The sequence below is a fragment of the Tiliqua scincoides genome, chromosome 9 (genome assembly GCF_035046505.1).
Source record: "Tiliqua scincoides isolate rTilSci1 chromosome 9, rTilSci1.hap2, whole genome shotgun sequence".
NCBI lineage: Eukaryota > Metazoa > Chordata > Lepidosauria > Squamata > Scincidae > Tiliqua > Tiliqua scincoides.
Genome location: NC_089829.1, coordinates 13,641,252 through 13,664,524, shown reverse-complemented (window position 1 = coordinate 13,664,524; position 23,273 = coordinate 13,641,252). Strand labels below are relative to the sequence as shown.

General features: G+C 48.0%; 1 protein-coding gene across 1 annotated transcript; it reads right to left on the bottom strand.

Annotated features, from left to right (window-relative positions):
• Window positions 1-3,786: 3,786 nt before the first annotated feature.
• On the bottom strand, window positions 3,787-22,725 carry LACTBL1 (lactamase beta like 1). Its single transcript, XM_066637906.1, has 7 exons — window positions 22,705-22,725; window positions 16,880-17,021; window positions 15,247-15,356; window positions 13,495-13,652; window positions 12,606-12,853; window positions 8,365-8,470; window positions 3,787-4,765 (listed from the first exon to the last, which is right to left on the bottom strand). The coding sequence occupies exons 1-7, from the start codon at window positions 22,723-22,725 to the stop codon at window positions 3,787-3,789; spliced, it is 1,764 nt and encodes a 587-aa protein (XP_066494003.1).
• Window positions 22,726-23,273: the final 548 nt, after the last annotated feature.

The window sequence follows — 23,273 nt, the reverse complement described above, 5'->3', positions numbered from 1 at the left end:
ACACAGTCTTACAGCAGAATGCTTCTCCTATCTACTCAGAATTAAACCCAAATGAATTAAAGAAGACTTACTCCCAGGTAAGTTTGTGGCCTTACTGGCTGCACTAAAGCTGCTATCCTATGCATGCTTACCTGGGAGTAAGTCCAGTGGCAGTCAAGTCAAGGGGCCTTTCTTCTGAGTAGACACACATAAGCTAGCCCTGTCAATTGTTGAACAATGTCATGAGACAAATGGTTGCCATTTTTTAAGCCAGGGGTCTCTAAACATTTCAACCAAAGGGCCACATCAAATATCTGGCACAGTGTTGAGGGTCAGGGAAAAAAATTAAATATAAAATTTAAATAAAGATATTAGAGATTGAACTTAGATGAATGAATGAATGAATGAATGAATGGGCTCAAATGTCCAGGATTTCCCCAAGAACAAACACAGCCCAAGAAATAAAGAGAACACTTAAATGGACCCCCATGCCCCCCCACCCCACAAGTACAACTCCAGTTCTGTTTGGTCAACTGGGCCAGAGGCTCTCAGGGGATCATAGGCTGGCCACCGGCCAGATAAAGGCTCTCCACAGCCTGCATCTGGCCCCCAGGCTGAGGTTTGGAGACCCCTGCTTTAAGCCAAGTCTGTGGGGCTCAATATGGCTTGGATTGCTGGGGGAAGAGATTTGATAAGTAACCCCAAATCATGCAGATTTACCACGCGGTGAATGGCTTTGGGTCCTTTCCAAATAGACATTGCTCAGCCTGTGTAGATCGGACTGACATACACGATGATTGTGGCCCCTGAAAACTGCCTGTTTCAGCATTTTGCCCAATTTTGGGTAATATATATATATATTTTTTGGTCCCCAAATGTTTCCTGGGTGTTATTGGACAGATCAGTGCATAATCCTTGCTGGGTGCAGATTCATAATCACCCCCCCTCCATTTTAATCCTGAGATTTGAAATTGCATTCCCATCATATTATCTCTCAGCCCTTAATCCTCCACAAAACCCAGAGGCTGACATGCCCAGGCCTCAGATTTGGCCTCTGACTGCGATTTTCATTTGTTCATCCATAAGATGAAACATCAAGATTCAGGTCACTGCAGCTGAAGTCAAATGATCCATGGCGCTGGTCAAGTTTCCAGGCAGTATGACGCTGAAATAAACAGTCTTCTGGGTCAGCTAAGGCAAAGCCCCAGCAAGGGGGGGGGGAGGGAGATACCCACAATAGCCAAAAGCTTTGTTTCATTCCCATCAGTGTTGTCATCATGGGTCCAATTTAGCACAGTGTCTCTTATCAACCATGAAACAGGAAGTTATTCCCCTGGGTTGCTCTCCTACCAACCATGAACAAGAAGTTTGTTTTTCTTTTCCGGCTCTCTTCTAGGAGACAAATAACAGTGGCGTAGGGTAGGATGGGGAAAGGGGGCACCTGCTCCACAATTGTAAGATTTTGGCTCCATTGGGCCAGCATCTAGGCCACATTGTGCACACATATAACATTGACAGGATCTCCAACTTCTGAGAAAGGGCCAGGGAGGAGCCAAAGGACCATCTCCTTGCCCTGTCATGGTATAAGAGTTGAGTCTGGACCGGTGAGGTCCACAATGATGAGGAGGAGTGGCAAACTGGTTAGCTGCTTATGTTACTCCATTTGCACCTGTGCATCAACTGCTAATTTGGGTCTTGGCCTTTGACTTACCTAAGAGTATATCACCTACTTCTCCTAGAGGGCCCTAGCTCAGAGGTTTAAACACATGCTGAAGGCCCGAGGTTAAATCCCTGGCCAAGAGATCTCAGTTTGAACAGAAGCAATCTCAGACCTTGGAGAGAGGTGGCCAGTCATTGCATCTGCTAAACCAATATCTGATTCTGTTCAAGGCATACCAGACATATATGAACACCTGGTGCTGCCTTCTCTTTGTATCCAGGTCACAAATGGAGACCCACAAAGACAAGGGTGGGCAGTTAGTGATGGCAAGATTGGTCAGTGTCTCGGTACCCTGGACAGCTCCAAAGGAGGCATTGTCCTGACATAGGTCAGAGGTAAACTCAGGCCTTAAATCATTGGTGGCCAACCCTTCAACTTAAGGGCTTCTGGACTTTTAACAATTGTGTAGAGAAGGGAACTTCAGAAGGTGCAGCTTGTCATCTCACAGGCTGCACCTGCTGAAGTTCTCTTTTCTACACACATTGTAAAGGTCCAAGAGCAATACAGTTGAGGGGTCGGCCACCCCTCCTTTAACTGCTTCCACACAGTCTACACCAGGAGTGTCAAACTTGTTTCATGTAGCCGGCCAATGCCAGCTGAAGGCCAGAAGTGATGTCATAAAGCAGGAAATGAGGTCGTAAAGCAGATCATGACCAGAAATAAGCACTTTTTCGCTTAGGAACTCATTAGCTGCAAGTGATAGAAGAGAAAATTTGCAAGTCTTGATTAGATTTTCAAGATAGGGGAGAGTCCAATTATCATTCAGGTTGCCCTTTCAACAGTGACGCCTCAGCACAGCTCAGCAGCTGAGAACATTTGATGGTAGTGCTGAGAGGGCCTGAGGGCTGGATAAAGAGCTTCTGGGGGCTGCATCTGGACCAGGGGCATTATATTTGATACCACGGGTCTATATTTTCCCCCTGCTTCAGGGCTTCAGTGTGTGAAATGAGTGAGGCAGTGCTAAGAAAAAGTTAAAGGGTACTTTTAAATGTTGTCAGCGTCTTTGAGGACTTGACCGTTGAAACACAGGAGATGACCTACCATAGAAATGCATCAAAAAAGACCATCAACTCTAACACTTCAGATCAAAATTCTTTATTGTCAAGGTACGTTCTACAGGTGGTTTAACATACATCAATGTGGACACCTACAGAGCCACAATCACATACAGGATGTGTAAACACCCTGCCCAGACCAGAAAATAAAGGCCAGATTCCAGTGTTGTGTAACTGATGAGAGTGTTCGACTGGAGTCCAATCCGGGGTTCAAGTCCCTACGTAGCCATGAAGTTCACTGGTGGTTTGGGGACACCTAGCATCTCTCCTAGCATCACCTACCTCACAGGGTTGTCGCAAGATAAAATGGGGAGAGAGAATGAATGTGTACAGTGTCCCTAAGCTCCTCGGTGAATGGTTAGGATAAAACTGTCATAAATAAAAAACACCTTTGAATATGGCTGGTGCTCTCCTGCTTGCCATGAAGACAAGGTCTATCCATTTCTCCGTACTGCTGTGAACATTTCCATAGCAAAAAAGAAGACTCACTCTTACACCTGAAAAGGCATGCACCCACCCGGTTACAAAGCCCACACTCTAGGACTGTATGTAGAACTGTTCTACATATAGCATCTCAACTTCAGTTTCTTTCATGGCCTCCTTATGAGTAAAAGAATGATGATTGCACCTCCCACAATGGCACAATGATCTCAGCTTACTGTTGGCTGGTGGGTCCTACAGCCTAACTGTGCATCAAACACATTGCCTCTCTTTCTCCAAGGTTGAAGAGTAGCTCAAAGCCAACTAGAGCAACATGAGCCCAAAAGCCACCTGGCTAAAGAGGGCAGCTGCCCCCAAAGAGCTTGTGTGTCAGCAGTTTCATGTGGTGGTGTGCAGGTGGACATCTGTGAAGGTCTATGTGCTGCTGAACAGATTTCAGTGGAGGCCGCGAATCAATTCAGAGGAAAAGAGAAAAGTGAAGCCATTCCTGGGGCAAGGTCATGGGCTTCTTGACATCATTCTCTTCCTTTCTAGTCCCTGTGGGACTCTCCAAGGATCACAGAGGAGACGTTGTCCTCCAGCCATTGGGAGTTAGCTGTAGAACACAGGCTTGCGTGGGATCCGCACCACATTATATGTGTTCAGACCCGGGGCATCGAAGCCGGGGGACACACCCTTGCGGTCAAAAGGATAGAAATTGAAGAGTTGGCCATCTTGGGTCTCCAGGGAAACTGAAGCGGAGCCTAAGCGCAGGGTGCATGGGAACTCCTTGTCAAACACCACCTGGAAGACACGGTCCTCCAGGTGGTGCAACCGGATGGTTCGGTAATTCTCTGGAATCAGCTCCTCAATGTGCAGTCCAAACTGTTGCATGACAAGGACCCCACCAGAGCCAACCTTGATCTCATAGAATGTCAGGTTGGAGTAGGTATAATAGCCGACGTAAGGGGTGGGGCTCGGAGGAGGGGTGAGGCTCTTCTCGGCTTCACGGAACGCAGTCTCCATGGCAGGGATCAGGTGCTCGTATGTCTGAGCGACAATGTCCCCCCCTTGAGGGCGAGGACCGGCCATCAGCACAATGAAGCTCAGCCGGAGCTTGGGCACCAGGGAGAAGGTGGCCGAATAGCCGTCCAGGTCACCGTCCTTCCGGATGATGTCATAGCCCAGCTGCTCGTTGACTTCCCAGGGCGTCCCGGTCTTGTTGGCAAAGTACTCACTAGAGCACTTGAACAGCGGGGTCAGCATGGTTTTCACGGTGTCAGGCTCCAGAACGCGGCGGTGGTACGTGCCTAAGAAAACCATGGCTAACTTGGCCAGGTCAGCAGCGGTGGAGTACATCTGCCCAGAAGGCCTGTACCAGCCTAGGTCATACAATGGAGCAGGCTGCCCGCTGCCGTAGAACCCAGCAGCCATCTGGGAACGGATGGGAGGCGTGATGTCAAAGCCAGTGTCCTCCATGCCCAGCCGGTCAAGGATGTTCTCAGAGACCCAGCGCTGATACTCACCCTCTGCAGCATGTTCTGCTAGCACATGAGCCATGAGTGAGAAAGCCAAGTTACTGTAATGGCACCTGGGAAGAAAAAGCAGAGGAACACTCTTTTGGGGTGCCCACCAGTCTAGACCTGGGAAGATTCAAAGCTGGTCCAAAACGTCCCAGCATCTGAGGCAGTGTGCCAAAGATCACCACCATCACCTTGATGCACTATATGCCACCCTCCCTTAGACAGCCATGCGCCTGCAGCCATGCGTCACTGCTCCTCCTGGGTTGGGAGAGTTAGAACAGACAAAAGAAAATATTTCTTTACTCAGCGTGTGGTTGGTCTGTGGAACTCTTTGCCACAGGATGTGGTGATGGCGACTGGCCTGGATGCCTTTAAAAGGGGATTGGACAAGTTTCTGGAGGAAAAATCCATTACGGGGTACAAGCCATGATGTGTATGTGCCACCTCCTGATTTTAGCAATGGGCTATGTCAGAATGCCAGATGCAAGGGAGGGCACCAGGATGAGGTCTCTTGTTATCTGGTGTGCTCCCTGGGGCGTTTGGTGGGCTGCTGTGAGATACAGGAAGCTGGACTAGATGGGCCTATGGCCTGATCCAGTGGGGCTGTTCTTATGTTCTTAAGAGGGAACCAGAAGAGGAAATGGAAGAGGGGGAAAGAGTGGTTAACTAGAACAGTGGTCCCCAAACTTCTTAGTACCTGGACCCACTTTTTAAAATGACACTCTATCAGGACCCACCCAGTTTTATGAGACTTTTAAAAAAGGTGAGCCAGAATATTTTAATTATTTATTTACAAGTAATATTTTATTTATTTATTTGCAAAAAAAAAAAAAAAAATTGATCAATTTTTCATAATAAGGTAGGCCCTAATGATTAGCCTCAAGGCTTGAGGGGCTTAGGTATGTGGCCCAGCCTTCACCTGCCCCCACTACATGTCATTGATGGACTTGGGGAAAAAAAAAAAACCAGGAAAAAGAGGCTCAAACATTTATCTCCCTGTATTTACACAAACTTGCAAACTGCAGGAGCTCAGCTGTTTGCCGGGGAATTAGCAGCCATTCTGCAAACCTCAGTTCTTTGCAGGGTGGTTAGCTATCTGATTTTTGAGTAGCCACATGACTAATTAGTTATCTGATCTTTCCATCACCCGTGTTTTCACTGGACTGTCTGCAGGACCCACCAGAAATCGTGTCACGACCCAGCAAGTGGGTCCTGACCCACATTGAGAAATGCTGGGCTAGAACATCTCCAATTCTCCCCCAGGATACTCTAAAGGTGAGAATTCTTCAGGTTCAAATCTGGGGACTTGTGATATTCTCAGGCTCCTCACATGTTGTGACTCTAGCTGCTTCTCAGCAACCCTCATTCCACTGTGTGTGCATTGCACTGATGCCAGAGATGGCACAGGCCCAGTGGATGTGGCAAGGAGATCATAGGTCACCGGGCCTTGGCTGGAGCCAGGTTTCACAAGAATCAACGGATTCTAGAATTGGAGGGGACTTGTACACCATCAAACCCTCTGTTCAGTGCAAGAAATTCAGAGCTAGAGAACTGCATCAGATGACTGTTCAGTCTTTGCTTGGAAACCTTCAGTAAGGAAGAGCCCACCCACCTTCTTGATCTTTGGTTCTATTGCTCAACTGCTCTTACCATTCAAGAGATGTTTCTCCTAATGCTCAACTGAGAAGACTGAAAAACTGGATTAAAGTCCAGAGGGCAAAAATGACTCTAGAAAGCAGTAATTGTTGTCATCAAGAAGGCAACACCCAGTTTGTTGAACACGAAAGAAAAAGAGTTTTGTAACCTCCCTAACACAAAGCTCTAAAAGATTTATTTATTTAGTGTATGGCATATAACACATGGACTTATATATCAGTTAGACTAGATCAGGGGTGTCCAAACTTTTTGGCAGGAGGGCCACATCATCTATCTGACACTGTGTCAGGAGCCGGGGGGAAAAAGAGTTAATTTACATTTTAAATTTGAATAAATTTACATAAATGAATACATTAGAGATGGAACTTATATGAATGAATGAAGGTCTTGCAATAGCCCATGTCCTATAAAAGGCCTTGCACAAAGCAAGACTGACCTTTCATTTGCTGCCACTGCTGCATCACAGATGTGAAACAGCAAGCAGTGGAGGGAGCCCTCATCCCACAGCTCACATGAGAGGTCGAACAGTTGGCTGTCACGCTGAGACCAGTTGCGTTGGGCCAGCGCGGGCTCCAGCAAGTCTCTGGAGGACCAGAGCTCATTGGAGACTGGCGGCTCTCAGAGGGCCAGATTGGGAGTCCTCGAGGGCCGCAAGTGGCCCCAGGGCCGGGGTTTGGGCACCCCTGGACTAGATCAAATGTCAATGTCCAGTTCATGCAGCCATTCAAGGACAGAGTAACTTTCACTGAAAAATTCAGACCATGGGCCAGTATATGCCCTCAGTTTGCAGCCACACACAATGTGGTACGTGGTTCAGTGGGAGAACCCGCAATCACACTGAGGGGTAGATACTAGCCCCCATTTGAACATTGAGTCCTGACAAACACCATGAAAGGGAAGGGGTGCTCACACTTTTTTGGCTCAAGAGCTACTTTGAAACCTAGCAAGGCTCGGAGATCTACCAGAGTTTTTTTTTACAATGTTCGCACCATCATAACATATAACATTTATGTGTACAATGTATGTTGGTGTACCTTGAGCCCCACTGAGTATAACAGGACTTACTCCTGAGTAGACATGCCTAGGATTAGGCTGTGAGGCTGCAATCCTAGCCACACTTACCTGGGAGTAAGCCCCATTGAGTACAATGGGCCTTACTCCCGGCGTTTCCTCCCAGAGGCACCTGAAGGGGGGGGGGGGTCGGCACTCCGCAATCTACTCATTTTGCCTCGCGATCTACGGGTAGATCGCGATCCACCTATTGAGCACCCCTGATGAAGGGTATGGATCCTATTCAAAGTTTTCCAGTGCTGACAAGGTAAGTCGAAACCTGGTCCCTTAAGTGTAGGATCGTCTATATATCTGCCCAATTCTGGGCGTTTGAAGAGACACTTGGCCAACAGTCTGAGGCAAAGAGGCAAAGAAGGAAGGCCCATAGCCAGGGAGACAGACCAGGGACAGACTGCACTTGCTCCTGGTGTGGAAGGGATTGTCACTCCCGGATTGGCCTTTTCAGCCACACTAGACGCTGTGCCAAAACCACCTTTCAGAGCGCGATACCATAGTCTTTCGAGACTGAAGGTTGCCAATATATATGACTCTGGGCGTTTGACTACCCATTTAGCTTTCCATTGGGCATTGATGTTAAAATTGTGCAGATGTTGTGTGAGTGCCAGAGAAGGTTTCCTGGATTTGAGCCTACCAATTGATAGATGAGGAAGATTGGCATGCACTGGTAAAAGTGGGTTGTTGGTGATTCTTGATGGAACCGAGTATGCAATCGCATAAAGATGGCTTTTGTGCAGGGTGCTAGCAATGCACACTTGCCCTTTTGAGAGGCAGAGAGAGAAAACACAGTGGAAAACTGTGGAAAACTGACATCCAAAGAGCAATGTGGACAACAGTTTCAGAAGCATCTCTATGCTAGTGAAGAAGTGAAACATTGGCCTGTTGCCAACCGTAACTGCATTCTGATGAGGACGTCTTGCTTGCCCCAAAGAAGCGTGCCTACCTGGTTCCGGGGTCAGCCACAAGGACGTCATCTTTCAGCAGTGCCAGTGCTTCTTGGGTGGTCCCTTTCCACAACAGGCTGGTGGAGCGCAGCCGCCGGGGCAAACCTGAATCACCAAAGACATTGGCATTGGAGACGCACCTGACAGAATGGTCCTGGGAAAGTTAGACTCATACCAACCTGGTCTTCTTTCCTGTCATTTTATTAGATGTGTTTTGGGTTACCCTTCAACATCAGGCCATGATTTGCAACATCAGTATCAGGGTTGCTCAGTGCTGGGAAGAGTCAGAGTGACAGGGCTGGTGGATTCCTGTACCTCCCCCATCTGCTGCCCCATAATTCAATCATGGATAGGGAGCAGATTCAATACTGTCAGTTGTTTCTCCTCAATTAGGACTAATCAGGAGGGCTAAAGTTCTATCAAGGTTGGCATCAGGGGTTGGCCAGGTTGGGCACTGGCTGAAGACCCACATCCATCAGGGAGCCCACCTGGCCAGGCCAACCCTTGAATCCCCAGTGCTGGTGGCCATGGTGACACTCAGTGCCGGACTTTTCCCCAGTCTCCCAGTAACCTGGTGACATTACAGAATCCTGTGCAGACTTCCCTTTCTGTGAAAAGAGAAATGCTTCAGCTGGTCCTGACCCAATAAGAACATTAAAGTTATTAAAATTATCCCCCCCTTCTCTCTGTTCTTCACACATTCTCCGCAGAGACTGATGCTGAATATGAGGAAAGTTTGCCCTGTGACTGGAAACCCGTAAAGCTCTCATTCACCTAAGAAATGATCCCCCAAATCCTGAATGAGGGCTATGGAGGGATGGGACAAGGACCCACATCATCAGTGGGGTTCCTTTCCCTTCCTGATTTTTGTGGGGCTGTGGAGATGTGGAAGTGGATTGAACTGTAGATCTCTTCCACCAATTCTCACCCCTCTAATGTACCAGCAACATTAATAGGGCTGTATCTCAATGGGAGAGTACCTGTTTTACACGCAGAGCATCTCAGCTTTAGACCCTGGCAGCATCACCAGGTGAGGCTGGGAAAGATTCCTTTACAGAACACTGGAGCTGCTGCCGGTCAGTGCTCAACAATACTGAGACAGCCGGACCAAAGGCCTGACTCAGCAGAAGGTAGCTTCATATAGAAAAAGCACATTTTCTCTTATGGAAACCAAATGGGTTCCCTTTCAAGGAAGGCTTCTTAGAATTACAGGCTTATTGAAATGTTTAGTTCATGGTTTCAGAAACAGATCCAACTATAGGATGAGCAAGATACTTGTTTGGGATGGGTGGGTGATTGACCTCCTTGCCAGTCGAATCGCCAGGGGAGTGCAGGGGGTGTGGGCCGCACCGACTGTCGTGCATAGGGGGATGACACCACTACTGGCCAAAATTTTTTAAATCTTGTTTTTTTTGAATAATGCCATCATGTTACAGATCATTTGATGCATGATTTCATGCAGAATCCAAAGAAACAAACTGTGTCGAAACCTGTCTATTCTGTCAAGCCATTTATAGCCAGAAAACGAGCAGGGTTGGGACAGTGGTGCAGCACAACACCTACTGCCCAGGTTGTTGCCCCACCCGTTGCATGGGAGGAGGTCCATCATGGGGGGTGACATGCCGGCCTCCTGCACTGGGTGACACGAACCCTAGTGACGCCACTGCTCCGTGCCAAAGCCAATGATATGCCACAATGCAGCTGAGTAGCATTCTCCAGCAGAGGTGTGGCTAGGGGTTGCATTACCTTGCCTAGATGCCTTTAAGAGGGGATTGGACAAATTTCTGGAGGAAAAGTTCATCGCGGGTTACAAGTCATGGTAGGTATGTGCACAGTAGAGGTAGGCTGCCTCTGATTGCCAGATGCAGGGGAGGGCACCAGGACGCAGGTTGTGTCTGTTGTCTGGTGTGTTCCCTGAAGCATTTGGTGGGCCAGTGTGAGACACAGGAAGCTGGACTACATGGGGCTTTAGCCTGATCCAGCGGGGCTCTTCTTATGTTCTTACCTGGTGTGAGAGCTCATTGTGTCATCCCCATGGTGCACCTCCTCCCATACCAGACATTTGCACAAATGAATAAGGGCCCTGTCCTAGCCAACTTTCTGGTGCTGATGCAGCCGTGCCAATCCTGAGGTGGGCAGGCAGTCACGGATGTCTCCTCAGGGCTGCATTGTGGAGGTATCAGCACTGGAAAGCTGGATAGGATTGGGCCCTAAGAGTTCTAGGATTGACTCTGATATATACTGACTCATACTAACACCTTATTGTGCTGTGTCATAACAACACCTCATTGGCTTCAGAACAATCAGTCTGATTGGTCAGTTTTGAGTTAAGAAAATCCACTTTTTGTTACATAAGGCAGTTGTAATTTTCCTTTATGGTTCTTTGGCTATAAGTTTTGATAGAATACAGGTATTTCAACGTGGTTTGCTTCATTGCATTCTGCATTAATTACCCATGCAATGATGTATAACATGATGGTATTATTAGAAAACAAAATATTTTCACCATGATGGCTAGTAGTGGTATCACACACACTCCAAGGGTGTCACTTGGTTCTGTGTAAGGTAGCACTCCCACCAGAGGCTGTGGACAATTGGCAAGAGAGGGCTGTCGCCTTTAAATCCTGCTTGCAGGTTTTCTAGCGGTGTACAGTTTACCCCTGTGGACTAGAGGATGCTTAGACTAGATTTAACACATTTTGGTCCCACCCACCCCCACTGCCCCATAGGGTCTGGCCTGATTTGTCCGCACCTCCTAGTGGTGCCACTGTTCTCCAGATAACAGCTGAGATGAGCCTCAATCTTCTGCCTGCTCTAGTTCCTAAACGTCCTTGTAGTATTGAGGAATTCCCCATCCCCCTCAGCCTCAGCCATTACTCTGCAGCTCCTCTCAGCTCCCCAGAGAGAAGACAGCCCAAAGGCACCCAGTCTGCACCCAGGAATCTGCTTCCAAGGGATCTGAGATGATTCTCTTCCTTGCCCAATCAGGATGATTCATGGCAGCCCATGGACCTGGCAGCCTTCACCACTCCATGGAATTCTTGGCTGGATTGTCATGGGATTCCAGGAGCAGGTATGAGGGTTGAATTTCACAGTACACAATGGAGAGGATAGGTTGGTTAAACCAAGTTACTCCCTTTGCAAAGGAGCAGCAATCCAGACTGCAGCCATCAAAATATTAATAGCTCCAGCTGAGGAGAGCCAACCAGTCAGCTAAACTTAAACTTGTCACGGAGATGTATTCTCTAGCTTAGACTTGTCATGGAGATGCATTCTCTAGCTTAGACAGCTTTAAGAAGGAATTCAACACATCCACCGTCCATCAGTGAGTACTAATTGTGATGGCTACATGCGACTTCCGGGGTCTGTGGGAATATGATATCATATAATACTAATATCAAAGGATATGTTAACTTAGATGGCAGTATTCTTTATTTATTTAAAGACTTTATACCCCTCTTTCTATCATAGCCAAGGATACTCAAGGAGACTTACAGAATAAAAACACCAGAACACGTATCAATAAAATACTAAGATGTTAAAACATAAAAACAATTAAAGCAAAACACAACTGTCTCCAGTGGATCACAGTTAAAATGACATTTCGTAAAAAATGCCAGGCCCTGATGTCAGCAGTTGTAAATAAAATAGAAATAAAAAAGTCTTAAACCCCCGCAGAAAGGACCCTGATTAATTTCAGGGAGACGGAATTCCACAGATGGGGCGCCACCACCAAGAAGGCCCTATTTCTTGCCAGTATCCCCCTTACCTCGGCTGATGGCAGCACAAAGGGCCCCCTCTGATGACCTGAGAAGACAGGTGGGATTCTATGGAAGGGGGCAGCCCCTCAAATACCATGGACCTGAGCCATAAAGGGTTTTAAAAGTCCAAATTAACACTTTGAATTGAACCCGGAAATGAACCGGCAACCAGTGCAGCTGTTGAAGCAGTCACTGGACCGAGTCAAACCGATGAGCCCCAACAACCACAAGGGCGACTGCTTTCTGCACTAGTTGCCATTTCTAAGCTGTCTTCAAAGGCAGCCCAAGTAGAGCGTGTGTAGGACTGTTCTGTGTAAGGCAGCACTCCCACCAGAGGCTGTGGACAATTGGCAAGAGAGGGCTGTCGCCTTTAAATCCAGTTTACCACTGTGGACTAGAGGATGCTTAGACTAGATTTAACACATTTTGGTCCCACCCACCCCCACTGCCCCATAGGGTCTGGCCTGATTTGTTCTCACCTGAGAGCTGACTGGCCATTCTGCGCAAGGTCACAGGGGACGGTTTGAGGGGCAGCGTGCCTTTCTCCAGGAAGATCAGCCCATCCGCCGAGTACCTCTGCTCCGACTCCCTGAGCCGCCCCAAGGGGTTCTTAATTGTGAAACTCTGGGCGTAGCGTTCCAACGGGTCGTCAAGCGACATCACTTTCCCTTCCTCCCACAGCTTGTATAGCATGATGGTGGGGAAGATCTTGGAGACACTGGCAATCCTAACATGCACAAGAGGTATAAAATCAGCTGGAGTGACCTACCAAAGTCCCTGGGAACTGGGGATTCATTCCAGGGTATGCTATCACTCTCACAACAGTAGAGCTCAGTCCAAAGGTTGAGCACTCTTTTTTTGCCCATACTTCCATTAAAAAATGAACCAGTATTATAATTTCAGAAGCTAACTCTTGCTTCTCAAGTTTGCCCACACTTTGGGGCCATTTGTCCCTTCCTTTGGGCCATCAGTCATCTGAAATATGCAACTGTCTACTTGGTGTGGCCATCCTGTCCATAAAATTTCAGGTGATGGACTGGCAGGAGAGGGGCTTCCACCCCCCTGCTCCACTGTTCCTCCTCCTGTTCCCTCCATTTGAAAAGGAAGAGGAGAATAGAGCAGAAGAGAAAGTTGCAGACATTCTAGCCCCCTCCTCTTTTATCCTTCAGTTTACACTTCCTCTTTCTTGTCATACCCATTGAGTGGAAGGGAGAGGAGCAGCTTCAGAAGCAGTCATTGATGTGCTGTCTAGTAAAGAGGGCAGCACCCCAAGCACCAACAGGTCTTGAGCTACCTCTTTAAGCAGATGGGACAGTGCGCCACCCCAGGGGCCTAACCTGTCTGCTTTCAAGGGAGCGGCCGACTCACCTGTAAATAGTGTATTCATTGGGAATACCAGAGAAAGGATCAGAGCCATTTCGTTTCCCAAAGTTGCCTGTCCAGAGAACTGTGTCGTTGTAGATGACGATCGCCGACAGAGCTGGCAGGCCAGGACTGTGGATTTTGTGACGGAGAAGCATGTCGACCTGTGAGAGATTTGAGAAGGAGAGGAATGCGTTTGCTCATGTGGATAAGGAGCGAGGCCCACACATGTCCACTAGTTTGATCCTACCTCCCCAGAGGATATCCTACTGCACCATTCTAGGCTGGGAGACAACAGGGCCAGCATATCCACAAGGCAAACTGAGGCAGGGAGCAGGGTCACCTCCACCTTTCTCTAGATCTCCTCTGCCACCATCCTTTGTCACTAGTTCCACCTTCATCACTGCTCCCATTCCTCCTCCTGATCTTGCTGTATTTGAAATGTATTTGCAACAGAAGAGGAAGTGTGGAAGAGAGAAGAATGGACTAGAGCAGATCCCTGGAGACAGTCTAGTCCACCACTCTCCTCTCTTCCACACTTCCTCTTTTGTTCCATACTCCTGTTTTTCAAATACAGTTCGCACAAGAGGAGAACAGAGCAAAGAGCTTTGTGCACTTCTGATGGGCCAGTCAGAGGAAGCAGGTGATAGTGGCACCAGCAGAGGGACAGAGGATGAGGAGGTAGTAGCAGCTGGAGGGGATGGGTCAACATTTGGTGCCTCTCCTCAGGCACCCAAGTCCTCAGTCACTTCTGAATAATACTAATTTAAGTATAGTATACACAGTACTTCTTTAGAGCAGTGAATTTCAACATTTTTTTTCCTCATGGCATACTGATGTCTATGGTCTTCTCTATGGTCTTTACCTCTTGTAGTGTCTCTTGTCAGAGGCCCTCCCAGGTTCTGTAGCTCTGTTTTTAGGGCAACAGCCTGTAGTAACACATTGTTTCTTTTCCCGGTGGAGGAAGAGAGACAAGCAATTTGTTACTACAGACAGTTGCCCTAGAAACAGAGCCACAGAACCCGGAAGAGTTTTTCCACGGTTTTCAACTGCCATGCTCCAAATTCCTGTGGCACACCCGTGAACCTTTCATGGCACACCAATGTGCCACGGCACACCGATTCAATATCACTGCTTGAGAGCATTCAAGATGCATCACATATGTTATTAAACCATCCCACACTGCAAGCCATGATAATCCCCATGTTGAAGAAAGGAGGTCACTAGCTTGTTTAAAGCTATCAGATGTCAGAGCTTGGATTGTACTCCCTTCCCAGCTGAGAGTCTGAGCCACTTGGTTTAATGATCCAGATGCCTACAGAATTTGTGGGAACAGACAGTCCTGCAATGGTGCAGGACTGGTACGGGTCCAATCCTACTCGGTGATGGGAAGTACTCGCACTCTGTACTCGCACTGGATGTCTACCAGACATCCCAAGTTTCATTACAAAGACAGGAGCTCATGATCTGCTCTGACACCCCCTCAGGCATGGGACCCGGGACCCTGTACCCCCCAACACCCCTTTAGCTATACTAGTGGCTCTGAGAATGGCTTCTTCAAGGCAAACCATGAGCCAAACTTTGAGAAGACTCCCAGATCCTCCAATTGCACACTGCATCACTCCCCATTGAGAAAGTTAGATCTAAGCCAACTAATCCCAGAGGATCAGGATGGAATTTTCCCAGATATCACCAGCTGAATCACAGGTGCCCACGTGTCTGAAGGGTTCCTTCCTCTTCAGCCTTATCGTAACACACCTTCTCCAGAGCATCCTTCAAGATTGGGATTGGGTGGTCCAAAGGCACAGGGTCTGGGAACCGAGGGCACATCTGTACTGCTTCTGGCTTCACTTCAACCACTGATGGGCCTAAGAGGAAATCCACAGAAAACCGGATGGGAGGACAGGTGTTTTTTTAAACAGACATTGATCCAAAAGAGTGATGAGGCTAGCTCACCTGTCCAAGGCGTTGATGCATTAGGTAGTGGTGGGGGAATTCCATTTGTTACAAATTCAGATCTGTCCTTTATTGCTACAGTACCATGTTAGAATGGTGGGGAAGAGCTCTAATCATTTGCTCTAACTACAGGAGAGGAGGGGGTTTGAGAGACAAACTGGGAGCTTGCTCTTTAAGCCTGCAATTGGATGGATGCCCAGCTTGACCATCATTGTGAAGGGATGTTCTAGTTCACCCCGTGTTTCCTTTGCCCTAAAATACTCTTGGATTAAGTCATGCATTAAAACATTGTTCTTTAGTGGTCAGGAGTACTTTAGGATATTGGAAGGGGCTCATGGTGCCAACATCTAACTGTTGCTCATGACATTTGGAGAGGGTTGCACTGGCAGGATCTAAGCAGACATAGCCCCTGCAGGTCAGGATTGGGCCCCTGAAGGTTTCCACAGCCATAACAAGAATTCTCCCATGGATCATATACCCTGAGGAGCATGGTCCCAATTCTCCTGCAGTTTACACCTCTGGGAATCCCTCAGACATAGGGGATCTGAACACCATCCCAAGCTGGATCTCCATTCCAAACCCCCACTCCGTAGCTCGCAGGAGTGATGTCAGTGACCCAGGACAAGCTCCAAAGCACGTAAAGGACTGCCCACATGGCTGCCTGGGGTTTACATCTAATAGGGCTACTTGAGAGAGAGAGAGAGAGAGAGAGAGAGAGAGAGAGAGAGAGAGAGAGAGAGAGAGAACAAATTTGGATACATGTCCTGGATTGGAGTCTGGCTAGCTCTAGGAAAGGCAACGACATACTATACATAGTAGCTCCATTCCAGCCAGCTCTTTGCTGGTGTTTCTTTACCCAGCGCATAACTAATCTGTGGAACTCCTTGCCACAGGATGTGGGGGAAGCACCAGGCCTAGATGTCTTTGAAAGGGGGGTTGGACAGATCGATGGAGAAGTCCATCAGTGGTTACGTCATGATGTCTGTATGCAACCTCTGGGTTTTAGAGGTAGACTGTCTCTGAATGCCAGATGCAAGGCAACAGGATTCAGGTCTCTTATTGTCTTTGTGCTTCCAGAGGTAGCTGGTGGACCATTGTGAGATACAAGAAGCTGAATTAGATGGGACCTTGGCCTGATCTAGCAAGGCACTTCTGACATTGGTGCCAAAGCTTCAATCCTTTGCTCCATCTCTACTCTAGTTTCATGTCCTGGCTTGATCTGGTATCCAGACTCACTTTCTGGCTCCTCACTGACTACCATGAATTGTCTCTCCAGCTGCCCATTGTGGGCTGGCATCTAATGGCATATGACTCAGCTTCCCTGCTTTGCACTCTGTGCATGGGCAATGAACACACCAGGTCTGTAACAACTGCATAGCTCGAGACCTTCAATCTCCATCAGCTTGACGGGGTGGGATTCTCATTCAGTACTTACTCGGCTCCATTTTGGGAAGGCTGTACTGCCAGAGGAAGCAGCTGGTCATGGCAACGGAGAGGAGGAAAAAGACCAGCAGGGCCACATGGACCACTTTCACTTCCATGCTGGATAGCCGGAAAAGACCATGCCCACTGGAGGCCTGCTGTGAAAAGAGACAGCTGGTGGGACTTTAGGACAGCAAAGGAAACTTTGTTGGGTCACTTAGAAATCAGAGAACATTTGAATTGGAAGGTACCTTGGAGGTCATCTAGTCTAACCCCTGCAGGCAACTGCTGCAGCTTCTGGTGATAGGGAAGTCGGGTTCTATCCTTTTCAATGGAGAGAGTCTCCATGGAGTCAAGCACTAGGAATGTCCAGCACTGATGTGGAGATTCCATGCATTCAAGCTGGAGCATGGATAAGAAGGTTGCTGAGAGCTCTCACTCGTCCCCCCTCTCTGCCCTGAGGCCAAAACAGCCCCCTTCTCCATCCCTGGGTACTTCCCTATGGACACAATACAGCCACACTGTGCCACTCTTGCTCACACCCACATCCTGCAGTTCTGCTGAAGCTATCAGATGAGCCATAATTAATCTGTGGAACTCCTTGCTGCAGGATGTTGTGATGGCACCTGGCCTAGATGCCTTCAAAAAGGGATTGGACAGATTGATTGTGGAAAAGTCCATCTTTGGCGGGCTGGCTGCCAATTGTAGTCCACAGTTTCAAGCAATTCCCCCCCCCCCTTTTCTGGAAACATCCCAGATACCAATCAGGAACATGATTTATGGTCAGTCACTCGAGTTTTGAGCCATCGGCTTTTCAGTAATTGAATCATGACCTATGAGTGGATCACTACCTGACTTAACATGGGTGACATGAGTGGTGTCCCAATACTTAAAAAGAGATGTTGAAATGCAGATGGGTGGAGAGAGAAAGGGAAGGAGAGAGATGGGTGTCTACACAACAAATTTATAACATTTCTGCATGGGTCCGGCCCAAACATGAGGCCAGCGGAAGCTGCTGCCTCAGGCAGTAGATTGGGGGGAGCGTCCATCTCTATCTACCTACTTGCCTCCACTGCTCTTTGTCTTCCTGTCACTCACTGGATTGGAAAAGGAGGAAGAGGACACAGAGGAAGAGGAAATGCAGGCAGGAGGAAAGCGCTGAGCTAGAGCAGAGTTTACCAGCATCTGTCCTCTGCTGTAACACTTCACATGGTTCACATATTTGAAGTACCATCAGAAGTAACTGGCAATGACATCAATGCCAATTACTTCTGGGTTAGGAGGCCAGATGCAATGCAACACCAGAAAGAGGCCCAGGGTGGACTGGAGAGCTTTTCGAGCATGGAAAAGCATGTTTTAGAACCTCCTACCACTGTTTTTTTTTGTGGTCACATTCCTGGTCTCGCTGCTGGGCAGCAGAGGTCCTGTGGTTGCATGAATACCACCAGACACCACCTGAAGTACCACTGGTGGTACCTGTACCAATGGTTGAAAAACACTGAGCTGGAGCATTGGAGAGCAGAAGGAGCAGAGGCTGGCACAATATGGGGTAAGGGGAGGGCCATCATTTGGCCATTATTATTATTATTATTATTATTATTATTATTATTATTATTATTATTATTATTATTATTATTATTATACTGCTTTTCAACAAAAAGTTCACAAAGCAGTTTACAGAAAAAAATCAAACAAGTAACGGCTCCCTGTCCCAAAAGGGCTCACAATCTAAAAAGATGCAAAACACCAGCAGACAGCTATTAGAAAAGACACTGCTGGGGTGAGGAGGGCCAGTTACTCTCCCCCTGCTAAAAAAAAAGAGGAGCACCCACTTGAAAAAGTGCCTCTTACTCAGTTAGCAGAGGTCAAGGGGCCATCAAGAGGTCTTGGGCCAGCCCTGCTTCTACATTATTTTAAGTTGCACGATTTCTTCTGAAAGGTTTTGAAACTGTACTTTGGTCCAGGGGCTAAGAATGTTATTTTAGAATGAAGTATCTATCCACACACAGACACACACACAGACACACACACAGACAAACTCTTTCCACACAACAGAAGGACTGTTGAACCAATACATTAGCAATTGTGGATAGGTATGGGGGGGACGACAGAATATGTACATTAAACACTTAAACTGGGTCCCAAGTTGGCAATTGGGGGTTAAAGGTGAGTCCCAGGACCAGACTAAAGCTTGATGCTCTCCACAATGCCACAACAATTTGATTTGTCATTTCACGTCAAGAATGCACATCTCAAGGACTGCCCTCACACCTGTGGCCTGTCCTCACAATCTTTTGCTGCCTCTCAGCCATGGTGGTGTCAGGCAAGGAAACTGGAAACCCTGTCCCGCTGCCACAGGTTCCTTCTCCTTTGGTGCTTCCATTTTGGCCAGCCCAGACGTGGAGCTCTGCAGGAGCAGGGATTACAGCTCTGAGGATGAGAGACAGCCGGGAGGGAGGAGCTGTTCCCTCCCCCCACCACCACCACTGAAAGATTGAATATTAATTCTCTCTAATGCTTCTCAGCCATGTGGGGCAAAAATGGGGCCGACCTCAGCTATTTATATGCTCTTCATCTCCTCTTGGCATCTGCTGGGGAGGAGATTACGCCAGCCAGCAGGCAACCCCTCCCTTCCTCCCCCCCAGAAAGCAGCAGCCAAGAGAGCCAACTGATGGGAAAGCAGAGAGGTTTGATGGGGGGGTGGGGGGTGATGGTGGCTGGGCTGACTTCAGCCTTGCAATGCCCATTGCATTTATTAGCTGCCTCACAGCCCATTGACGTGCTTCAGGTCTGGAGGTCTGCACAGGTGCACTGTGACTGCAGTGTGGCAGTTAAGGTGTTGGGCTTGGGCCCAAAAGAGCTGGGTTCAAATTCCTGTTCGGCTGTGAGGTCTGCAGGGTGACTTTGAGCCAGTCACCATCTGTCAGTCTATCCTTACCTCACAGGGTTGTTGTGAGGACAAAATAAGGGGAGGAACCATGTCAACCACCCTGAGCCGCTTAGAGGAAGGGCGGTATAAAAAGTCCCAGCCACAGGCATTTCTTGCTTCTCATGTTTGACAGGGTGAAGGTCAGAGGGCTGTTGCCTCAGGATGCTCAAGTGGTCAATATATGGTTTACTCAGAGTTCAGTACTTGTTTCCTCATCCAGAAATTGAGTGTTTGTGAAAATTAGGCCCAGTCAAGATTTCTGATATATTTGGGTTCAGAGTAATTGCCTAGGAAACAGACGCTCCCTACAACTCCTGGCATAAGCACCAATAAAGGGAGAAGAAACTGTCTTGAACTATTGTAATATATAGCATTGCAGCTGCTGCCACTCTTTGTGTGAGCAGCATTTAGCTTAGGTAAATAGGTATCAAGCTTTCAGAGGAGAAAATGAAGAAGCCCATTGTCAGCTTCACACAACCTATGCAACACCTTGGACTGAAATCTTCCCATAAAACCTGCTGAGTGCTGCAAAGTGGGCTTGGAGGTTTCTGAACAATATATCCAATGAGAGATGACAAACCTACAGAAGGAATTTTAGGATTTTATCTAGCAAGAATACATGCCAAGACAATTGAGGTTGGTTTCTTCCTTCCTTCCTTCCTTCCTTCCTTCCTTCCTTTCTTTCTTTCTTTCTTTCAGTGCTGCCTTGCACAGGAAGCAACGCACCCTGACCATTTTTGGAATATATGTCTAGTTCTACATTTGAAACTCCCCCTTCTCCCTCTTCCTCACACTGGTGTAGTGGTAGTGTTGAAACAATGCTGTTGCTCCATCCTCCCCCCCCCCTACCATGTACTACATACCATATTTCAAAAGGGGGAAGCATGAAGAGTGGAAGCAGAGGGCGTAGTTTGGAAGAGTGGTGAGGGGAGGGGAGAGTGGTAGGTTTGAGCATGTCAGAATCAAGAGATGGTGAAAGAGGAGGGCAGGAGATTGGCAGCTGAGACAGCAGCAACGCCAGGGGTAGCAGTTGGGGCCTTTCTGCCCCTGATAAAGCGTTATCTGAGATGACTGTCTCAGTTGGCCCCATAATGAGCTCAGCCTGTAATTTGGACACTCTAAATCAGGGGTGTCCAAAATTTTTGGCAGGAGGGCCACATCTTTTCTCTGTCATTGTATTGGAGGGCCAGGGGAAAAAAGAATTAATTTACATTTCAAATTTGAATAAATTTACATAAATTTACATAAATTAGGTGGCACTTATATGAATGAATGAAGGTCTTGCAATAGCTCAAGACCTATAAAAGGCCTTGCACAACGAAAGGTCAGCCTTTCCTTCACTGCCGCTGCTGCATCACAGACATGCAACAACAAGCAATGGAGGGAGCCCTTGGCCCGCAGCTCGCACAAGAGGTCGAACAGTCACCCTCACAAAGAGAGCAGTTGCGTCAGGCCAGCATGGGCTCCAGTAGGTATCTGGAGGCCAGAGGCTCATTGGAGATTGGGAGCTCCCCATGGGCCAGATTGGGAGTCCCCAAGGGCCACAAGTGGCCCCCAGGCTGGGATTTGGGCACCCCTGCTCTAAATGTAGCAGCGCAGCGAAGCCATGGCCAGCCTTAGGCCAAATCTAGCCCCGTGTTGCCACGGCATGGAATCATCCATGCTGAGATGCAGTGAGCAGAGCACTGTGTCAGCTCTCAAGCCTGCCCACCCCAACTCTGTTTGGTCTGAAATTTGCATCCTGGAAGCAGTTGGTCCTGATGTCATCACGTCACTGCCAACTATTTCCAGGTGCCACACTTCCCATGTGGCGCCATTAGCACAAAGATCACTACAGTCCCTGGTTGGTGAGTGGGGATGTGTCCACTGCATTGGGCCCTGCTGCCTCTGGGGCTGGGGTGACAAAAATTTATGGGACCCAGGTGTCAAGTGACCGAGTTACACCTCTGGTGAGGATACAAGGAAGGGGACGAGCCATGTACACTGGCCTGAACTCTTTGGAGGAAGGGGGAAGGTACACAAATGTGGAAAAACCACCAAACAGCTATGGCTGCAATCCTACATTTTTCTTGGATTAAGCCCCACTGAATGCAAAGGATTCTGGGTAGACAGGCATAGGTTTGTGCTGTAAATCTCACAAGGCATCAGTTGTGATCCAAGCTACAGCACAAGCCTATTCATGTCTACTCAGAAGTAAATTCTGTGGTGTGCAATGGGGCTTACTCCCAGGATTAGACTGTAGCCTTAGTATTCCTGCCCCAAATCATGAGAAGCACCTTATAGGGTTGGCACTGACATTTCACACTAACTAGGATTCAAAGCAAATTTCAGAGTTAGGAGAAAAATTTCCTAAACATCAAAGGGACCAAGTGTGGTTCTACAATTCCCGGATAACTGGACAAAAAGGGACGTCACTATCAGAGATCACAATCACTTAATATCTGAGATCTACCATCAGTGGTGATTCTCTGATATTGAGGAAGGGGAGATGTCTCTGTTCATCCAGGCATAGGGCCAGTTCAGGTGGTATTTTATCCCACATACTAACCCCCTGTGATAAGAGATGTATTTGCCCTATTCACATAAACGAGGCCTCTTCAAGTGAACTTACAGTTATGAAGAATTTTCTCTGAAAAAAATGAAAACTTTTGTTTTCTGAGCCCCAATCCAAAATGGCTGGAGAGTAGTGGTCTCTCCACACCCCCACCCTCCAAACACTAGGTTGTTCCAATATCTTCGACAGTGTGATATCTTGCACTGCTTCCCTTCCACTTTTCTGCATTGGACTTGGTCATCACCACCAGAGATAATCCTGAGTAGGTGGGCCTGAGGATGGCCGTGGTCCCGCCACCACTGTCCAACCTGGCTGACTGCCAGTACCACCCCAACTCCACCTTGTTGACGCTTACCCGAAGCTGGAGGCCATCCATCGCTTGCTACAGTTTGTTCCTCATGACGTTTGCTGCTACCCCTGCAGATCCCAGGAACGGGCCCTGAAAGAGGAGGAAGACCTGTTAGAACTGCTGATGCTCCGATGGAAAAGAAGCCATCCTTCACCACACACACAAAGATCACAAAGACACACACAAAGACGTTGCTTTCAGATCCAGCAACGCTTCCACGGATGCAGTGGCTTTCTTTTCTCAAACTTAAATCTTCCAGTCAGGGTAGGCCTGGCCCAGTGATGGTCTACATCTTCTGGTTTACAAAAGCATGCAGACAAACCAGCACAAAACTGCCCAAGGTCTGTTCCAGGATCTCCCCCTCCCAAAAGACACCTCTCCAAGGGACACAGAACACAAAAGAGGCCTGTTTCTAAGAACCCCCTCCCCCCGTTCCCTCCATTATACCCTTTCCTGCTGAGCACAGCAAGAGATCCCCAAAGTTCTTACCAGTCTTTCTGCCGCTGACTTGTGTGCTCCGGCAGTGCTGGCCGACAGTTTGGGAACTGGCTCGCCGCTACAGATGTCAAGAGTGG